The sequence below is a fragment of the Monodelphis domestica genome, chromosome 1 (genome assembly GCF_027887165.1).
Source record: "Monodelphis domestica isolate mMonDom1 chromosome 1, mMonDom1.pri, whole genome shotgun sequence".
NCBI lineage: Eukaryota > Metazoa > Chordata > Mammalia > Didelphimorphia > Didelphidae > Monodelphis > Monodelphis domestica.
In genome coordinates this window covers 273,410,707-273,432,666 of record NC_077227.1, presented here as the reverse complement: position 1 = coordinate 273,432,666, position 21,960 = coordinate 273,410,707, and the positions used below count along the sequence as shown (strand labels likewise).

Below are 21,960 nucleotides of genomic sequence, written 5' to 3'. Positions count from 1 at the left end.
GGAGTACAGTTATGACCATGGGAATTGGAAAAGGGTTCCAGGAGGAGATAGCACTTGAGCTCGAAGGGAACCAGGGATTCCAGGAAGGAATAGTGAAAAAAGAACATTGGAGGTATGAGAGCCTAAGTAAAGAAAGGCGTGGAGGTCAGGGATGGATAGTAGGATATGGGGAATAGCAAGTAGGTCAGTTTAGATGGATCATAGGGTGTATGAAGGAGAGTAATGTGCCATTAACCTGTAACCTTGGACTGGAGTCAGGTTCTGATGACTCCCAGGCTTTCCACCATCCCAGAAAGTACAAATTAAATTAGTTCAAGGATAGTGCTCAGAGTTTTCCAGGTTATTAATCCTCTCTATTCAGCCTATGACTCAGTCACTATCACTAGTCATGTCTTATCTCTGTTGGTTGCTGTCATGAACTATTTGAAGGGAGATGGGATGAAGAAGAGGGTGGAGATAGTGTGGAGATTCCAGGGAGGCTTGGATTTACGTCAGTAGCTTAAAAGACCTTTGTTAATGGTACCCATTATGTACAGTCCCTTACAATCAAGACTAGGTAGCACAAATGTTTTTAAGTGGGGTTTTCTGGCAATCCAGTGCCTGAAAATAAAATAGCAAAAGATGCCAATGATGGGAACTTGAGGTGTTTTGGAAGGAAAGGATTTATATGCCTCTTAAATCACTGCATGTAGAAAGCCTGCCTATGGGTGGGGTTGCTGTTTTTGTGTGGCCTTCATGAGCTCAGAGGGGAGAAGCTACTGGACCCAGAACCACTTTTGTGAGAGACATACTGTGAATGAGAACAGCCACCAGAGTGGGAGTGGGAGTGGGGTGGAGAACTGATGGGCTGGGCAGGGAGGGACAAGCAAAGCCCATTTGGCTTTGCTGTTAAGCATAAGCACCATTTGGAGATCTGAATATGTAGAGTGATTTTTTCCCTCAGCTACTCTGTGGCTTGCCTCTTCTGTCAATGAAAAAACCCCAAACCCCAAAAGGCATCAGCTTGGAAACAACAGCACTTTTTGTTTTGGAGTTCCTCCAGATCCCAAATCAGGGCTTCAAGGGTCAAATAAAATGTTTTCACTCTCTGTCCTTCTTCCTCCCCATGCCAGCCGTGGATGCAATTGCCAGCTCTATTACCCCACGCCCACTAAATAGCAGGTCCGGGTTTGAAAGTAGGTTCTGCCACAGCTGAATTGCACAGAAGAGGCATCTGAGCCTAGAGCCAATGATGTGATTACAGGAGTATTTACAAACTTAGTCCCCAAATACCAAATCAGTATCTCACACATCTTTATTTTCCCAGAGTTGAGGAAGCGTGATCATGTCTTTTAAGATTCCTGAGGCTGCTTAACACACATAAAAGCCTTAACCTCCCTGATTTCACAGTTTGCAAGTCACAATTATGACTTGAGACAGTGAGGAAGTCCACATTACCAGCTGAGGGAAAAACTTGTGTTCTTGGTTTTTAAGGAGTTTCTGCATGAAATCTGAAGTCAGATTTCTTGCTCCAGATGGCTTGTTTGGTTGAGCCAACAGAAGAGGGAAGGGCTTATTGCCTTCCAACTTGACTCTGGGTTGCTATTAATAAGTCCCAGCTGTACTTGCCTTTCTGCTTGGCCTTGTGCCTCTGCATCCCTCGGAGTTAGAAGGGACTTGGAAATCATGGAAGGCATTAAACCTTGAGGTGCCATTGGACTGGGCAGAGAGCCTGGCTCAGTTGAAATCTTCCCTAACCCGAAGCTCCCACAGTCTTTAGCAACAGCTGAACCACTGCAGGCTGCTGGGATGACAACGTTCTAGTGGGGTTCTTTATGGGAGAGACTGCTCAGTATTTTATATGTGTAGGGAAGTAAGTTTTTGACAGCACCAAAACCAATAGCACTTTCCTGCTGAAACTCAAGAAAAGCAGGATTTCAGATGAGGTTGGTAGAAGATAATGACCTTGCCTCCTTAGCTTACCTTTGCTTCTGGCAAATCCCTATTTGCATGCTAAGCAGCCCAGGCCTTCTGGGACCATTCTCTCTATCTTCCTCTGTATTCATTGGTTGGATTCCCTAGAGTGTTGGCTGAGGACTTGGGGCTGAGGTTCTAGGATCTGTAAACCCCCATATGTGCTTCCTTTTAATAACAAACTAGATAGTTAACTTTGATGTGGTATCGAAAGAACAATAATTATAAACCCTCCAGATTGGGGGTGTGCTCTCTGCCTACACAAGATTCCTGGAGAGAATGGGCTCAGACTATAAAAGTAGTGAGGAACATAGGTAGAGTACATATATGACAAAAGATCCATAACTCCTGGCTACTCAAAGTAGAATCTTTGTAGAATTTTTTGCTCACTTTGTAGAATGCTCACAAAGAACCTCTGCTTGGCCTTTCTAGAGTCCATAACCAGCATTTTCTCTCCCAGGAGAGGTCACTTTCCCTGAAGCTAGTATCTCCCTCAGGTAGCTATCCTTCTGTATTTATCTGTATCCCTATTGGGACTGATTAGAAGGCTACTGCAATAGTATGTGGATGAGTGGATAGAGGGCCAGACCTGGAGTCAAGAATACTCATCTTCCTGAGTTAAATCTGATCTCACACACTTACTAGCTGGGTGACCCTAAGCAAGTCACTTCCCCTGTCTGCCTCAGTTTCCTCATCTACAAATGGCGCTGGAGAAGGAAATGGCAAATCACTCCAATATTTTTGCAAGAGGGGGTCACAAAGAGGCAGAGACTGAAAATGACTGGACAACAACAACAACATCCATATTTGCCCTCAGTGATTTTGTCAAAGCTCCCAGATAAATGCATGGTCTAGTAATATAGCTAATGAGAAGGAGGGCAAGGTGAATAATACTCACTCTGGGTTCATTTCCCTCCAGGCTCTCTTGCTATCCTCTGATACTTGTAGGGAGGCTGGAAGGCCATTTGACATCTAGAGTCCTCTAAAACCTTACTACTTCAAGGCTGGACTATCTTCAGTCAAAATTCCTCCAGTTATTTAAAGCTCCCAGAGTCATGGTTATCTTGCTTGATTATTTGATTCCCTTCTTAATCAAAGAGGTCAACATTGTAATGAGATCACAGCCTATAAAACACTGTGAATACACATTTAAAACTTTGTCTTTTCCCTTATACTGTTTATATTACACTGAAGTAGGGGTGTAGAGCAATCCTTTTATAGAATAAATGAAAAGCTTAGGTAATTATCTATAAGATAAATATCGTGCCCAAACATGGGAGTTGAAAAGAAAGCACAGCTTGGGAGGACTTCCACCTAATTTTTGTTAGTTATACACGGTGTCAACCTGTCCTTATTAGGAAGAAGTTCTATTTAGTATACTCTAGCAGACATAAGTCTGCAAGGGAAGTGACTCCAAAGAGATGAATCCCCAAACTGATAGCAGAAAGCAAAAGGAACAAATGAGACTCCCCATCTCTCAGCCACAGAAGACCAGTAAAATAATACTCAGCTGAGACTAGCTCAGTGGGTTAGAAAGGGCCTGGTGGAATGATGCTGAAAAGGCACTAAGGGCAGGGTAAGTAATAACATTACCAGATCCTGAAATACTGGACACATGGACACACACCATGTGCCTCTTGGATATGCTCTCTCTTCTGGTACTCTGTATATCTGTGGTTGACAATGCTCTTGTTTTATGGAGAGAAGGTTCTATTGCAACTTTTCTTACTATGATATTTTATGAAATGCTTTTACTTTGAAGAACTGCGTTCTAGGGCAGCTGGGTGTCTCGGTGGATAGAGTGCTGGGCCTGAAGTGAGGGAGATTCAACTTCTATCGTTCAAATCTGGCTTTAAACACTTAATAGCCATGTGACTCTAAGCAAGTCACTCAACCTTGTTGGCCTCAGTTTCCTCATCTGTAAAATGAGCTGGAGAAGAAAATGGCAAATCATTCTAGTATCTTTGCCAAGAAAATCCCAAATGGGGTCATAGAAAGTCAAACTGTGTTCTCTAGCTAACTAGAGAAAAAGTCCACATGATAAGCCATAAGAACGATGGTTTTGAGCAGAAGGGAATGAGCAGAGTATCTTGAATTCAATAGCTTAGGATCCTGCAAATATTCTAAGGACTCCTCTTATGTTTGGTGGGGGGCTCTAGTTGCCATACAAGTGACCAAGGCATGTAATTCTTTACCCAAGTGGAGTAGGGCAAACTTAATTGCTTTCCCTCCTCAGAGACCTCCATGGATGTTAAGGCAGGGATGGATGTTGGTATGTTTGTTTTTGGTATACCTTTGGAGTAAATATTCTTTTGTAGAAGCTTAAAAATCCCTATCAATGCCCATATGTATCAGTAATAAGAGAAAAGAGTTCACTGTGGGGCATAGGTATTAAAGTTGTTCTAATTCAAAGTTTATGTGTTAATAGCAAAGATTGAAAACCTCTGGCAGATGGTAACCACAGGATGCAATTTTCAGACCTTGACTAGGACACACCAAACCTTGTCTCTGTTCTGCTGAAGTCTATGTAGACTCCCAAGAAATAAAGCTAACAAAGTCTGATACTCATCCAAGGTAAGATAACCTGTAGGAAACATATTGGACCCCAAATTTTAATACCAACTGCTCTAAATAGGATTAATGTCTTTTAATTTAAAGAGGTACCAAAATCTTTATTTATTTATTTTTAAAACCCATACTTTCCACTTTAGAATCAATTCTATGTATTGGTTCTAAGGCAGAAGAGTGGTAAGAGCTAGGCAATGGGGATCAAGTGACTTGCCCAGGGTCACACAGCTAGGAAGTATCTGAGACCAGATTTGAAACTAGGACATCTTGGCTTTAGGCCTGCCTTTCAATCCTCTGAGCTACCCAGCTGCCACCCAAGATATTTATTTTCTAAAAATTAATTAGTTTTATGTTAAAATTTCCAGGTATGTCCCATCTTCTCTCTCCTCCATATACTACAGAAGATATCATTTAATCAAATATGTATACACACACACACACACACACACACACACACACATATATATATATATATATATTTGAAACTATGTCTTGCTTATTTCTATTTATCAGTTCTTTCTCTAGAAGTGGACATACACAAGTCATTCTTCAAACAATATTTCTGTTGCTTTTTATGATGTTCTCTTGGTTTTTCTTGTTTCACTCCTCATAATTTCATGTAGGCCTTTCCATGCTTTTCTAAAATTAACTGGTGTATCATTTATTTCTTCCTTTCTTTTAAAAAAATCCTTATCTTCTATCTTGGAATTGATACTAAGTTTTGATCCTAAGGCAGAGGAGAGGTAAGGGCTAGGCAATTGATATTAAGAGATTTGTCCAGGATCACATAACTAGGAAGTGTCTGAGGGCCAGATTTGAACTCAAGACTTCCTATCTCCAGGTCTGACTTTCTATCCATTGAACCCCTTGCTCATCATTTCTTAATCACTTGATATACCTGGGTGATATCAAGCCATACAGTTCCATTGAAAAACACATCAAACATCTTTGTCTTGTGGAATCTTTTTCCAATGATATAAAAATATTATTGGACTAAATAACTCTAAATTTTTAACACATGCTGAAAAAAGACAGATATCAAGGACTTTGAACAAATCCAAAATCAGCCAGTGGACAAAGCCAATGCCTATATGAACCTTGATCTCTTCCAGATAAATCAAACATGAAACTCTCAAGGAAGATGCTATTGCTGAATATATTAAGAAGGGTACTGGCACCCTGGAATCAAAGCCCAATGGGAAAACATATTTAAATATTTATGAAATATTTTTGTATTTTTAATGCAATTTATGCAATATCAGTCTTAATGTATACTTTTGGAACTGTAAAACAGAGCATAACAGATTTGAAAGGGTTCTAACAAGAAAGCCCTACAATATTAACAAAACATAGGGCTCATCACCCAAAAGTTGCTATAGAAAGTGTATGTTTAGTTATTTTCAGTCGTGTCTGACTCTTCCTCTCCTCCCTTTGAGTCTTCTTGGTAAATATGCTAGAGAGTAGTTTACCATTCCTTTTCCAGCTCATTTCATAGATGAAGAAACTGAGGCAAACAAGGTTTAGTGACTTGCCAGGAACTTATAACTAGTGTCTGAAGCTAGATTTGAACTCAGGTCTTCTTAATTCCAGGCCTAGTTCTCTATTCACTGTGCAACCTACTTTCCAGAAAGACCATTATGCTCTCGCTTAAAAGGAGGAAGAAAATTGACAGATACTTTCAAATCATTAGATAAATTTGTAAATAAAAACCTCATAAGAATATCTCTGAAACATGTAGATGTTACTTCACCAAGCAATAATATGGGCTGATAGTTTGTGTCCATGCATTTTTCTACTGAAACAAGTTGCAGTTTAGCTCTAGATGAAACCTATGAAGTATCTAAGATCCAAGAATGGAATCAAAAGGCCGTCCAGAGGCAACAGCCAAATGATTTCAGCCAATAATATGTTGGCTAAGAATTATGCAGATTTATACATGGAGATGAAAGGATTTATGTTGGCCATTCAGGACTAGGTCGCTGTCACCAGAAGGAAGATACAGAAGAGTTAGAAGCCTAGACTCATCTATTAGGAAATCTGATGCAAAAAAAAATAGTAGTGACTCTGTTACACATCATTGCAGATTGTAAAAATAGAACGTATATCAAACACCTAGCAAGATATGGTCTAGTGGCTATCACTACACATCAGAAATTTAATATCTTTCATTGACTGACAAATTCTAAGACTATGAATATGGGTCTCAAAATATCCATGAGACCTCAACCAATAAACTGAAGTGGATTATTATCATAGAACATCGATCCATACAGATGTGCTCACGTCAGAGACACTTAATGTCTAGGTGGCATGCAACTTAAAGCTTCTAAAATACAAAGATGAAGCAGAAGAAAACACAATTGTGCTCCAAGAAGAAGAGAGAGATATCATTCCAGGCATTCTTTTTACTGCTGGGGTTGCACCAAGGATGCTTGCAGAAGCAGAAACCTACAGAAGAGGACCTACTTTTTGTTCAAATGCAAAAAGCAGTTATTTCATCCACTTGTGTGATAGATGACCCAACACATAAAATAGGGATAAGGACTGGACTTATCACTTCATTTGTATTGTGAACTTCTGCGTCAGGAAATTCTTTTGCCAATTTATAGCCTTAGAGAACTAAGACTTTGAACGCTGAGAAGTCAAATGACTTGCCTAGAGGTACACAGGCAAGTGTGTATTAGACATAAAGATTTGAACTTAGGTCTTCTTAACTACAAGTTCAACTCTTTCTCCACTAGGACAACTAAGTGGTGAGAATTTTGGACCTGGAGCTAGGGAGAACCAATTTCAAATCTGGCCAGAGGCACTTACTAACTGTGAGACCCTAGGCAAGTCATTTAACTTCTGTCTACCTCAGTTTCCCCATCTATGAAATGAGGATAATAATAGTACCTACTTCCCAGAATTGGGAGTAGGATCAAAATGAGATAAAAATTGTAAAGAAATTAGTACAGTGTTTGGTGCATAGTAAATACCATATTAATGTTAGCAATTATTATATATTATGCAACCTTTGAGAACACTATATGCAAAAGCATAATAGCAAGATAATGAATTGATCCAGGACTAATTATATCTGAGATCCATCAAATAAGAGGAGAATGAATTTTCTGTAATGACAGTGATAGCAATATTATTATCAAGAGAGTATAGTGAAGTAGATATCAAGTCAGAAATGGTTTAAATCCCACCACTATGGACTGGCTATGTGATCCTTGGCAACACATTTAACCTGTCAGTGCTCTAGGTAACTCTCCTAAGACTAAGTTGCAAAGTAGACGGTGATCTAACTTGGTAAAGGGAGTTTCCTTACTGGGAGATGAGGATGAAATCAAAGATGCCAAAATAATAATAAATTTTATGGTCATAGATGCATTTTACAGGTGAAGGAAGGAGGCTCAGAAAAATTAAATAACTGCTCAGTTTTCCAGTTGAGAGGGGGCAGGGCTTGGATGTGAGCACAGTTCTTCTGATGCTTTCTCATCATGCTATGTTGTCTGAGATATCACATTGGGAGGATTTGACTTGCACCACTGGCCCAATGTTGCCCCAGGAAAGAAAAGGTAGTAGGGAATGTAAATACTGGTTTCAGCGAGTACAATTGTTTCTTGTTCTTTGGTCCATGGTATTTCTTCAATTCTAGGAAGACTGTAATAGTTTGTTTCTGTGCAGAAACCACCCTTCCCTAGTTTAGAATTCTTTGTTTTCTAGCCACTAAAAGGCCAATCCATCTCTATTCTTCCTTGTTTATTATACATGTCCAAATCTGCTCCTCTTTCTTTTCTAGCTTGCCATTGTATGTCCCATGATATGCTCTAAATATATCTGCCTTTAAATACGTCATGGAAAAGTCAATTTTGAAATTCTTTCTGTAGCTAAGCCAAAGATTGGAGCTCTGGGAAATTCTGTCAGACCACTCTCAGGGACTTGGATAGTCCCAAAGGATTGATGCAATGATTAGAATGCTAGACTCAAGAATCAGAAAAACTCATGTCTAAACCCCTACTACTTGTATAATTCTGGGTAAGTCAAAACCTACCTGAAACTCATTTTCCTCATCTGCAAAATGGTGATCATAATATCACCTATCATATAAGGATAGTGGTAGGATAAAATAAGATGATGCATGTAAAAGACTTTCAGTTAAACAGATTCTGATGTGATTTGTTGGAGATGATCAATCCTCCAAAGGAAAACAGCTTTTGAAAACTCACACAAACCCAGAATTTTCCCTTTTGGAGACTAAGCTAATGATGGGAAATAATTCCCTTGGGAAAAACAGGGAATGTGATTGAGCCCTGTTTTTCTTGGAAATATGAATGCACCTTCTGAGTTCTTATGTAAAATCAAGACCTAATCTTAGATGGGTCTCCATAATGAGGTGTGTTGGTAAATTTTTAACAACCAGTTCTCCAGTTCAATCTGCATCATGAACATTTTCTCTATCACTTTCTTAAATCTACAGATAATCAACAAAATAATAAAACAAACCCTGATGTACAGCATTTGCTCTTTTTAGATATAAATGCTCACAGTGAAAATTTAATAATTGCCTCTGAAGAGCCATTAAGAACCCTATGCATAATGGTCACTGGAAGTTCTCTGTGTATGAACCCAAGGTGTGATTTTTTTTTTTCTGCAAAGCACAAGGTCCTGATACTTTCATCCCAAAAAAGGAACCAGCAACTTTGAACTAGGCTGACTATTGGAAGAGCAAATAAAAGGAAGTATTACTGAATAGAGGAAAATAAGAAAACAGAAATCTGCTAATATGTGCATTTATTTATTTATTTTAATTTTATTTAGTCAATTTAGAATATTATTCCTTGGTTACAAGAATCATATTCTTTCCCTTGTATGCGCATTTAAGTCTAAAGCTCTTTGTCTATCTGTTTGTCTGTCTGTCTGTCTCATTTTAGGATTAGCCTCCTCCCCTACACTGCTAGTTCTTCCGTGCCATTTTTATTTCTCTGTGGTTCAGATCTGATATATCTATATAACTTTATATAGATGTCTATACATATATATGTATACAAAATTAGTAAAAAGAAATCCCAGTAAGGAAATGCTCCTCCACCAATGCCAATCAACTACTCTGCATTTAGTCTTAGTTAACTGGAGTACCAAGAAGTTAAATAATTTGAACAGGGTCACACCCAGTATAAGCCAGGGGAGAAGTTGAACCCAAGACCTGACTCTGAATCTGGCTTTCAAACCATTCTATCAAGTTACCTCCTTCTCCCTTCAGTCTATTTATCTCGATTTGTTTCCTTGATATTATTTGCCACAATTCTTCCTGACTCCAGGCCAAACACTCTATCAATTTTACCTGGATGCCTTATAGTGATAAGATGTAGTGTTGAATGTGAGGAGCAGCAAGGAGTCCAATGTCACTAATATACATAGGGAGGCAGTGATATAAAGTTTAAGTAGACTAGAAAAGTAAGAAAGGACCAAATTATGGAGGACTTTAAAAGCCAAACAAAGGGCTTTATAGTTGATTCTGGAGAAAATAGAGAGCCAGTGCAATTGAGTGAATAAAGAGATGACATGGTCAAACTCTAGCTTTAGGAAAATCAATTTGTCAGCTGAATGGAAGATGGACTGGAGTGGAGAGAGACTTGAAGTAGGGAGATCAACCAGCTGTTATTAAGTATGAGAAAGGTTGTCATGCTGAAAAGGGATTAGATTTATTTTGCTCGGCACCAGAAGCAGAACTAGGAGTAAATGGAGGAAATTGAAGAAAGGTAGATTCTGAGTAGATGCAAGTAAGAAAATTACTCATAGTTAGATCTATCAAAAAGTAGATGGGCTGCCTCAAGAGACAGTGGGCTTCTCCTTACTGGAGGTGTTGAAATAAAAGCTGGATGGCCACAGGTTTGAATATGTTTTTCAGATATGGATTTGGAAAAGACCTTAAATATTCCCTCATTTTAGGAAACTGAGAACCAGGCAAAGTTACTTTCCAGAAGTCACATAGGTAATAAGTATCAGAGGTAGAATTTGAACCCAAGCACAAGCTTGACCATGTCACCATCTTATTCAATCAAATGCAATGCATCCCTATTTTTTCCAGAATCATCTTTCAGAGGTCTTTCTACCTCTGAGATTTTGTGATTTTGTGACTTGGTTCTTTGAGAGTTACTATGCTCAATTTGGTAATGAGTCTTTTGGCTTAGCCTTAAAAAACCCCACCACAATTAATTAATTGGTTAATTAATTAGAAAAAAATTTAATCCAGCCCCTCCTTCCCTTCCCCTCACCATAGAAGGTATCATCTGGCAAAATATATAGATTTTGTCTTTCACATGTCTACTTCTGATTTCATTCTCTGCAGATGTTATTAAACCTATAGCTGTATATTATGTTTTCTTGGTTCTACTTGTTTCACTCTTTATTATCTCATGTAATTCATGATGTGTTTAAAAAAATAATCTGCTCGTCTTTTTTATGGATTAGTAGTATTCCCTCACAATGATGTGTCCATTTTGATCTTATCTTAGTGAATGGTGTAAGAAGTGTCTTGGTCTAATCCTAGTTTCTGCCAAACTACTTTCTAGTTGTCCCAGTAATTTACTAAATAGTGATTTCTTATCCCTATAGCCTAGATTTATATTTTTGTAAAATACAAGGTGACTATAATCTTTTATTACCCTTGTATGAGTGTTCTGTTCAACTGATCTACCCTCCTATCTTTTAGCCAATACTGAATACTTTTGATAATTACTGATTTATAATACAGTTTAATGTCTGGTACTGCCAGACCTCCTTCCTTTACATTTTTTTCATTAATTCTTTTGCTATTCTCGATCTTTTGTTCTTCTCTCTGAATTTGGTTATTTTTTTCTAACTCTATAAGATTATTTTTCTGTAATTTGAATGGGATTGCATTGAACAAGTAGATTCGTTTAGGAAGGATTTTAATTTTAATTCCATTCCATTTCATTTCCAGCTTTGTTTAAGATCCTATTTTGTTTGGACTTGATTTGTCATTATTTATGTTCTGAGGGCAGCTAGGTGGTATAATGGATAGAGTGCTTGCCCTGGAGTCAAGAGGACCTGAATTCAAGTATGGCCTCAGACTCTTACTAACTGTGTGACCCGTGGCAAGTCACTTAACCCTGTTTGTCTCAGTTTCCCCATCTGTAAAATGAACTGAAGAAGGGAATGGCAAACCATTTTATGGGGTCTTTACGGGGTCATAAAGAATCAGACATGATTAATTGACAAAAAAAATCTATGTTTTATGATGTTACTATGGATAACTTTGAAATCTAAATAATTTAAGATTAAAAAAAAATCTTGTGATGAACTGATCTGGCTCTAAAGCTTGGTTTATTCATTTTTAAGAGGTACACCAATCACAGCATAATAAATCCCTAAACTAGATTTAGTGACTATTGATTTCACTCTTGATGATTCACACAATAGTCATTTGGTTTTTAGATTATCTGTTTCTTAGAAACTAAATTCAGAGCTTTTAGTTAAGAAGGAGGTAGAGTATATTGGCCTGAATGAGACTTTTGGATTCCTTATTGATGAAATCATTCCACATTCTCCTATTCCTGTGATCAGATAGAATTAGGATCTGACTAGTAATTCATACTTCATTTGGAAGTAGTACCTCAAAGAAAAAGGTCTGCAACCATTCATCAGTTTGATGATCACATGGTCTGAATCCTGAAAGGGGAAGCCTGGCTAGTCAACATAGTTTTGTTGCTTTGGGGTCAGTTAAGTCCATTACTATCATGATCTTGAATACCACTTTCCTTCAGATTTTGAGGAATAAAGTCCAGGACCCTGATCCCAAGAGAGAAGGAGAGAAAAGGGGAAAGAGGAAGGGAGGAAAGGAGAGAGGAAGAAACTGAAAGAAAAAAGGAAAGAAGGAAGAAAAGATAAGAAAGAAGGAAGGAATTTTAAAAAGCATTTATTAAGCACTTACTATACGCAGAACTCTGTGCTAAGAACTAGGAAAATTCTTTGGCAAGAATTTTATTTTCTAGATCTTCAGTAGTAATATTTATTGAGGAGGCAGGAATTCTAACACCTGAAGAAGCAGCTGTCAGGTTGCATTTCCGCAGGTGTTGCTTCCTGGAAGCAATGATGGCTGCAATGGCCGAGCTCGAAGCAAGGTTAGTGGTGTGGCAGGGGTTGCCACTCCTAAGGATCTTGTGCTTCCCTGAGTAATGGTGGGAGTTAGTGTGGGTGGTGGCAAGGAAAGTATGCCCCTGGGTTCTGGGTTTTTGGGTTCTGAGTCCTAGGCTTTCTCCATTAAGGTGTGAGAAGAGGTGGTGAACAAGGTAATGTGGAAACAAATGCAGATAATCAATTATATTAATTTATCATTTTAGGAAGTTACCTAGGGGCAGTGGGAGGTTAAATTACATGGTTAGGATGATGGCACCCAGGTCAGAGTTAGAACTTGAGCACATATCTGTCTGACTTCAAGGCCAGTCCAGTACTGACTATGTCAAGCAGATTATTATTATTAGAATGATTCCTGTATCTTTGAATCATAGGTAGCATGACACAATAAAAAGAATTATGGATCAGGAGTCAGGATAGATCTAGATTCAAATTCCAGTTTTGCGGGACTCAAGGCATGTTATCTAAATTTCCTTCCCTCACTTTCCTCATCTATAAACTGGGCACAAGAATACTTACACTACCTACCTCACAGATTATTGTGAGAAAAGTAGTTTGCAAATATTAAGGTGCTATATAAGCATGAACATGAATATCATAGTCAATTAATAAATAGCACAGATATAAATATTAGTATTGTAAGACTTGATTCACTCAGTAATTATTTGCCCAAAATTGTGATTTCTGGATAGTGTTTGATGACAGTAGGTCAGAATATTTGAAAGTGGGACTCTTTCTGAATTTGGGTCATAAACATTGGTAATAAATAAAGTACTGGAGGTGACCAGGAGAAATCTCTCTTCTATATCCCCCGCCTTAAGGCAGATTTGCATCTTAACTACCCTAGAGTCAATCCCATGATAAGACTTCCAGAGAATGATTCCATGCCCCCCTTCATCAATTCATTGAACATCTTAATAGCTCCTTGCTGCTAACCTCAAGCCCACCTGCTGTAATTGTGCTCATTTCTCTTATCCTGTCTTCATCTGATTCATCACCCTCCTTGAGGTATTCCTTTGAACCATGTCTGAGTTTTCTGCTTTTCTTTGCAGCTGTGGAGCTCCGAGACAGATTCTGGAAGTTTGAAAGTTGTTGGTGGTAGAGAATGAGGCAAAATTTCCCTAACCTGTTATTCTTTTTTTATTATTTTTTTAACCAAAGTGTAGCCACTTGGTTTTGGTGCAGCTGACAGAGGGGCCTGACCATACTTAGAGGATAACGCTTTGATTCAGAGCTTAAAGCTATTCTTAAAATAGCTTATATGAAAGCATTTCTTTACAGTTTTTTAGGGACTTTCTGTATGGAGAATATCATCCATGGTCATTGTTGCTCCATTGATATGGCTCTTTGTTATGGAACTGGTTATTTATCCTTAAATCAGGTTTAATATCAACACTTATTGCTTCTACTGATGAGGGCTTTATTCTGAAACTGATGTTATCTTCCAGATAAAGCACATTGTTTTTGCTTTGTCCTAGATTCTTGTTACCATGCAGACCCCACAGAGATAATGAGCTATTGAAGATTTAGGTGACTTAAAACGTGTTCTTACACTTGTGATACAACTTGAAATAGACCTTTTAAAAGGAAGATATAGTAACCAAAAATAGCTGAACTGCACCCATACCCTGAGAAATGAACTTGTTTCCCTGGAAGGAGTCCTTCTTATCTATGATGTCTATTCAGAGAATCATATGGCCTCATAGGAGATGAGGAGCTATGCAGCTCCAGGAACAGAAGAAATAGAATGGCAGGATGTTCTTGGGCCAGATTGGGAAATATGGAAACACAGCACATGCTGGTAGGAATAGAGCTGTATGGGCAGAGAGAAAGGAGTTTCTGGACCAAATTTCCTGGGTCAAATGGCAGCCACGGTCAAGGACCAACGAGGGATAGGACTGCAATGTAGAAGAACAAAAATATATTTTCTTCTTAATGTGTACCATGAGGTCTATTGAAAGTGCAAATCTGAGGAAGGATAACTTTTTGCAGGTTTCTCATCTAGAATAAATTCTCTGTAGTAGCATTTCTACACCCTTATAAGGGCATGAGTTAAACCCCCAATTTAAATCTAATTCCTCTAAATTTAGAACTTCCCTTCTATCTCACTGCATTTTTATATTAACTATGGAGAAAGGTAGGCTAAGTTTTATTTCCCTCATCTAACAAATGAGAAGTGTTAGAGAAGGTAATGAACTTACCTCAAGTCAAACCAAAAGTCGGTGGTAGAGCTAGGATTACAGAATCACAGAATCTCATAGTTGGAATAATAATAGCAAGCATTTATATAGCATTAAAAAAAAAACTGTTACCTTCTGTTTTAGAATGAATACTATGTACTAGGTCCAAGGGCTAGGCAATAGGGGTTAAGTGACTTTCCAGCTATAAAAGTCTGAGGTGCATTTTGAATCCAGGACCTCCCATCTCTAGGTAGATTAAATTTAAAAGGGTGTCCTCAAGAGCTGGTTGTTAATAACCCTGGATGAACTGGGTACCTCAAAGGGAATTGTTCAACTTTAATTTAATAGTTGCTTTTCTTAGTTGTGTTCTTCCATTCAAAGAGGCAAAGAGCTCTCATTTTAAAGAAGTAAATGCAGTACCATTTTCTGCCAGGTATATAAACCTTGGGACCCACTATTGTCCCCACTGTTTTTTTTAGGGTGCGTACAGACCCAGTTCCTGTGTCATTACTGCTGACCTGGGCAGAATTTCCAGGTCCTTCATCTTTATCTGTTCTCTTTTATCTATGTCCTTTATCTTCCCCACTCTCTCCTTTCCCTCATCCCCCTCCACGACTGTGGAGGTTGGTGCCTTGGAAAGAGAATTGGATTTACTTTTAGGCTGGGTATCTTATTAACTGTGTTATCTTAGGCAAGTCACTTCTGTCTTTAGACCTTATGTTCTCTCTATAATATAAGGCACTTAGCCTAGATGGTTCTTTCTTTCCCTTATGGTTCTCTATGTCTGTGATCTTTGTTCCTTGGATTTGTGTAGTTCATTCTTTTTCCAAACCCTTTAACCATTCATGAAGCCCCTTGATACAGTTCTCTTCACAGAATGGATACTGAGGCTTTAATTGATGTCTCTTTATTTTTCTTCTCCTAAGGAACTTTTAAGTGTAATTGGAAAAAGGCATAGTTCTAGCTAATTGTGAGAAAAGGCTGAGATGAGTATACGACTACAAATAACAATTACTAGGAAACTCTCAGTGGGCTGGAAGCATGGCTAAGCATCTAAGTCCAAAGGACTTAAGATGTATGAATTTAGACAGACTAAATAGCTTGCTGATTCTGACCTAAATAAGCGACCCAGGACATATGGTTAAAAAAAAATCTAAGCTAGAAATTGGGCCAGAGCCATAAACTGCTTTAAGTGAATTAAATTCCTTCCCTGTTTTCTCTCTTTTACTTCCTCTCCGGTGCCTCCCCCTCACCTACTCATCTCCTTTAATATGCAGGTCTTTAGCCAAACTGCCAAAAAAAAGAAGTGTTTCTTTAAAGGGAATCTGAGGAAGAATTTTACAAGATGCTAATACAATATGAAAAATTAAGAGGCACTTTTGAACATGTTGAGTTAGGTGCTAGCATTAAATATTACTGTTTCTGGTTCACCTTAGTTAAAATCAAGAACTGGAAGGAGATTTGGCGATGAACTAGTTCAATCTCATCACTGTCCCTTGAAAACTTCCTCTCTCCCTATTATTTTATAGGTATAGAATTAGAAACCTAGAGATGGGAAATGACTTGTCTTAAGTCTACTAAACCACATTTTCTTCATTTTTTTTAAACCTTTATCTTCTGTCTTGGAATAAATACTATGTATTGGCTCCAAGTCAGAAGAGTGGCAAGGGCTAGGCAATAGGGGTCAAGTGACTTGTCCAGGATCTCATTTTCTTCATTTTTCCTTCACTTTGCCCTATATTTAGGAAAGGGTACACATCAGACCTTCTCTGTGAAAATTAGCCTTGATAGCTTACTAGTTTCTCAGCATGGAGAAACAAATAAGAGTAGAAAGGTAAGAATATCCTTATAAAACTCCGATCAAACTAGGTATATTAAGGGCTGAGGTTGACATCTTAGCCCTGAAGCCAAGCTGAAGGAGAGATCAGCTGAAGAGCAGCAGAAGAGGGACAGAGACAGAGAGAAGCTCCAACTGTCAATGGTCTTCCAGCTAGGGAGGTGAAGGAGGAAGGAGGTTTTCCTGCAATCTGAGAAAGAGCCCATTCATATAGGGCCTGCTATGCCTTCTGGGACCCAAAACCACCTCCACTAAGACTCTCAAAACAGCTACCAGAATTCTCAAGGGGGTTTTGGATTTGGACTCATGCTGGCCAGAGCCATCCAGATCTTTCCCTGAGATTTCTCTCTCTCTCCCTGACCTGTTCCTAGACTCCTGAATTAAAAGCTAGTTAGATGAGAATAGGGATCAACCAGCAACTGGTCAGAAGAGGGTTCAAGGCACTCAGCCTTGAACCCCAAGAACTTGAGGGGGCAGCCTGCCAGAGGGGACCAGTGTTAGGGTTTCCTACTCCCCACTTTCCTTGCCTGACATTCCCCTGGGTGAACCCAAATAAATTGTTTGCTACTTTAGAATTAGGTATGGTTGGTTTCTGACACTAGGAAAGGAGATAGAAGATTTGGGGAGAATCACATCTCTCCTCAAAAGAGGAAGGTTATCTCAGGATCCCAGGGATTCAAACTGCCTAACCCAAGAAACAACAGCTCTCCTTGATAGTGGGGTGACCCCAGGTTTCTGAAGGGAAGTGACAGTGGGTGTCCTCCACTCCCAGAACTATTCTCTGAGGAGACATATCCCCTCTGTCAGGGGGTAAGACTTGACTACCTCTCTCCCAGAAAAAGAGAGGGGAAGAAGAATCTTCTCTCTTCCTCTCTCCTTACATTCCCCCTGTTCCCTTCTCAATTTTTCCTCCCTCTCAAATCCTTCTATTACAATCCTTCTATTACAGCCACATCATGCCTTTAACTTAAATTCTCCTAAACCTGCTCCTTTTGGGATGATGTCCTAGTTCATCAACATTGCCATGAGGTTAGACTGTAAGTTTCTTACAAGTGGAGATAGTTTCATTCATTATATTTGTATCCCCAGTGATAAGCACAGAGCCTGGCATAAAGAAAAGTGCTTAGTAAATGCTTGTTGACTGATAGTGGGAAAAGGAAGTCAAGTCATTATTCAGTTCCTACTTTGTACCAGGCACTATGTTAAGGGCCTGGGATACCAGGGTGGTCAGGGGTCCAAAAACAGTCTCTGTTCTCTCAAGGAGCCCATAGGCCAACAGGGGGAGACAACATTGAAACAACTATGAACAAACATATGTAAATGTATATGCATGTATGTGGGTATATATGTATGTATGTATATATATATACATACTATATATAATATATATGTGATAAATTTGACTCAACTGACACTAGCATTATAGGGCATTGAGAAAATAAAGTCAGAGAAACTAGGAGGAAGAAAGGAGGAGAAAGAAATCTCCAGGCTTGGGAGGAAGCCAGTAAACTTGAGTTGAGAGATGGGGTGTCTTGTGTGAGGAAAAGCAAGGAGTCTAATGTCACTGGATGGAAGGGTACATAGAGAGGTAGTAAGGTATAAGAAGGACTAGAGAGAGAGAAAAAAAAAGGACTAGAGAGGAAGAGGGAGCAAAAGGATTTGAAAAGCCAGAGGATTTTATATTTGATCCTTGGAGTGATAGGGAGCCATTGCAGTTTATTGAATGAAGGGAGGGTGTCAGACTTCTACTTTAGGAAGAACTATTTGATAGCTGAGTGGATGATGGTCCAGAGTGGGGTGAAGCAAGGTAAGAAGACTAGACCGCAGATTATATGGTGATGGAGTCCTGCCTAAGGGTGGTGTCAGTGTTAGAGGGGAGAAGTAGGCATACATAAGAGATGTTATAAAAATAAAATCTATAGCACTTGGCAACAGATTGGAAATAGGTGTGTGTGGGGAGGTGAGAGTGAGGAGTCAAGAATGACACTAGGTTGCCAACCCGAGTGACTGGGATAATTATGCTAGTCTCTTACAGTAGTAGTAGGAAAGTTGGGGGAGAAGACAGGCAAGGGAAGATGTTGAATTCAATTCTAGACATGCTGTTCAGGTAGATATATGAGACTGGATGTTAAAAGAGAGGCTAGACCCAGATAAGTAGAGTTGATAATCATTTGCAGTGATATGATAATTAAATCCATGGGAATGGATGAGACTATCAATTTAAATAAAGAAGAGAAGAGGACTTAGGTCAGAACATTGGTGGACATACACTGTTAGTGAGCATGACCTGGATAGAGGTCCAGCAAAGAGACTGAAGAGTAATCTGACAAATAGGAGCAGTACCAGGAGTGAGTAGTAGTATGAAAACCTAGAGAGAGGAGAATATCAAGAACATGGTGATCAATAATGTCAAAATCCACAGAATGGTCATGGATGAAGAGTGAGAAAAGATCATTAGAATTTGGGATTACTAAATAGTTATTAACTTCAGCAAGACCAATTTCAATTGAAGGATGTTTAGAAGCCATCATTAGTTAAGAAAAGAATAAGAGTTAAGAAGAGAATGAAAGGAAAGGAAATGGAAGTACTTATTATGGACAGCCTTCTCAAGGGGTTTAGCCATAAACAGAGAAGAGATGTATAACCATTGTTGGTGGGAATGGACAGTCAAGTGTGAGTTATTTGAGGACAGAGAAGACATGGTATGTTTTAGGTAGTAGAAAAGTAGTCAATAGACAGGGAGAGATTGAAGATTAGTGAAGATTATTGGGGTATGATAGGGCCATCTGTAGGAGAAGAGTGGATGGAATGAGATTATTTGTGCAAATGGAGGGTTTGCTTTGGCAAGGGAAAGGGCCATCCCTTCCTAAGAGGAAAAGGCGAAGGAGGAGATAGAGGCAGCAGACATCTGAGTGATACTAGATGAAGAGAAGAGATGAAGGAAGATAAACCCAAACCATTCAAGTTCACTTTCTTAATGATGGAAAATGTTTTGATAGCAGATGACTATTACTAAATAACCTAGTGCCATCTTTGAATTTTAGGTATTTGTGCTGTTCCTGGCCTTCAGTAGAAGAACAGTAAGCTTTTACCAGTGAACAAATGGGATAATCCAGAGTTATTTATCAGGTTATAAAATAGTATTACTTATTTTTTTTAATCAAAGGGTTTTCTTTCATGAGGAGAATGTTTTCCTTGGTGGAGGCTATGACAGTACAGTGATATTAATTAATATTAATAACTTTGCCTTTGAAGAACTTTGAGTCCCAGATTGGTTGTTTATTTATTATTTTTTGACCCTGGGTAAATAATTTCTACTTTGAACTTTGATTGCTGTACCTATAAAATGAGGATAATAATATCTGCAACACTTACTTTGATTTTTTTTGTCCTCTAAGAGGACTGACTCCCTCTGTGAATATGGGGGGAGTGGCATAGAGACCTAGAAGAGGTTGTCACCAGTCATTCCAAGGAAAGGGGAGATAGTCCATGGGGACCATTTCCTCATCACTCTCTTAAATGAATTTTGTCATCCCTGCTTCCAGGAAATGTGGAATTGGGACTGCCAAGCAAACTATTCTCCCTTTTCAATCTTATCCTTCTCTTCTTCTCCACTGTTCTTTCTTGCACAGGGTGGGTGGGTGGGGGGAGGACATGAGATTGACTACCACTCTCATCTATCCTACCTTACTTTCATTTGTATATAGTACCAGCAGCAAGGAGTCCTCTTCACCTTGTTTCCTGTCCCCATTCTCAATGAAGTGGTCTAGGAAACCCCATTTGTTAATAAAGACAAAATTTTACCAACAAAAATGCTTTGAATCTTAAAAGTAATTTGTGAGTAGGAGCTATCATTATATAAGCTAATAAACATTTATTAATATATAATATTATATACATATGTAATACTATAGATAAAATACTCTGGTGGGTGCTAGGAACATAAAGGCAAAATGAAAATTGATCCCTGACTCAAGGAGTTAATACTGTATTGATAGACTGCAACATGTAAACAGATAAGTACATATGAGATAAAATAAGGAGATAGAAAAGAACATTAACAGGTAAGGGAATCAGGAAATAGAAATAATAATAACCATAGCAACAACAATAATAATAATGATAGCTGGTATCTTTGTAGTGCTTTAAGATTTGCAAAATTCTTTCCAAATAAATATTTTGTTGTTGTTGTTGAGTCATTTCAGTGTCCAATTTGTCATGACTGTTTTTTCTTGTGTGTGTGTGTGTGTGTGTGTGTGTGTGTGTGTGTGTGTGTGTGTGTATGTTTGGCAAAGATACTAGAATGGTTTGCCATTTCCATCTCTAACTCATTTTGCAGATGAGGAAAATGAAGTTAAGTGACTTGCTTAGGTTCACATAACTAGTAAGTATCTGATGTTGGATTTGAACTCAAGAAGATTCATCTTTCTGATTCTAAGCCCAACATTCTATTCACTGTGCCTATTAACCTAGTTACCCCTTGACCGTGGGCACAGTACTTTATCCACTATACTGTCTGGCTGCCGTATGAGAAATGTTTCTCATGGGAGATGATGCAAGAAATGAACCTTGGAGGGAGTTACGGATTCCAAGAGGTGGTGGGCAAGGTGGGAGTGCCTTCTAGGCATGGCAGATAGCCAGTGCAAAGGCACTGAGATAGAAGCTGGAATAGTTAGGGAAAAGCAAAGAAGTCAATATATAAGCATTAAATGGGCAACCCTACCCCGCCCAACACAAAACCTTAGTATTTACTCCTTTATTTTCCTTGGAAAGGACTGCCTTTACCTATGTGACTAGTCCTGACAGAATCTAGTCCCTTTCCTCCCCCCAAAAAAGCCCAATAACAAATCATGTTAATAAAAATATACCTGTCCTGCTGTGTCATACAGTCCAAGCAAGTGCTGCTTGCCTCCCACCGTCACAGTAACTAAGGGGAAAAAAAAGAAGAATTTGTAAAATAAAGGCATCAACCAACAAGACAATGTTTCTTCCTGCCAACAGCTTCCCCAGGCAGGCAAGATAAGCATATACTTTGCCCGTGTATATTTTAAACTAAATTGACAGCAGCAATCCTAAATGGAAGGCAACCTTGAGCTACAAGTGAGAGCAGATGGCCCTAGAGAAAGTCCAAACTTCCCAACAGAGCGAGACAAATCTTATTGGTGCAACTAACCACATAGGGATGTTCAGGAAGCCACTGACAAACTGATCCTCATTAGTCACTAGAAATACCAGACTTCCTGCAAGGAAAACTTTTGGATTATGTTGGATCCT

The 21,960-nt window shown here is 38.8% G+C and overlaps 1 protein-coding gene across 2 annotated transcripts in view; it reads right to left on the bottom strand.

The window, feature by feature from the left end:
- RHOJ (ras homolog family member J) overlaps window positions 1-21,960 on the bottom strand; it is a 142,538-nt gene that overhangs the window by 31,184 nt on the left and 89,394 nt on the right. For both annotated transcript variants that reach the window (XM_001377667.4, XM_056810863.1), the window contains exon 2: window positions 21,555-21,613. In XM_001377667.4, coding sequence (XP_001377704.1) covers window positions 21,555-21,613 — 59 coding nt within the window. The remainder of the gene's footprint in view (window positions 1-21,554; window positions 21,614-21,960) is intronic.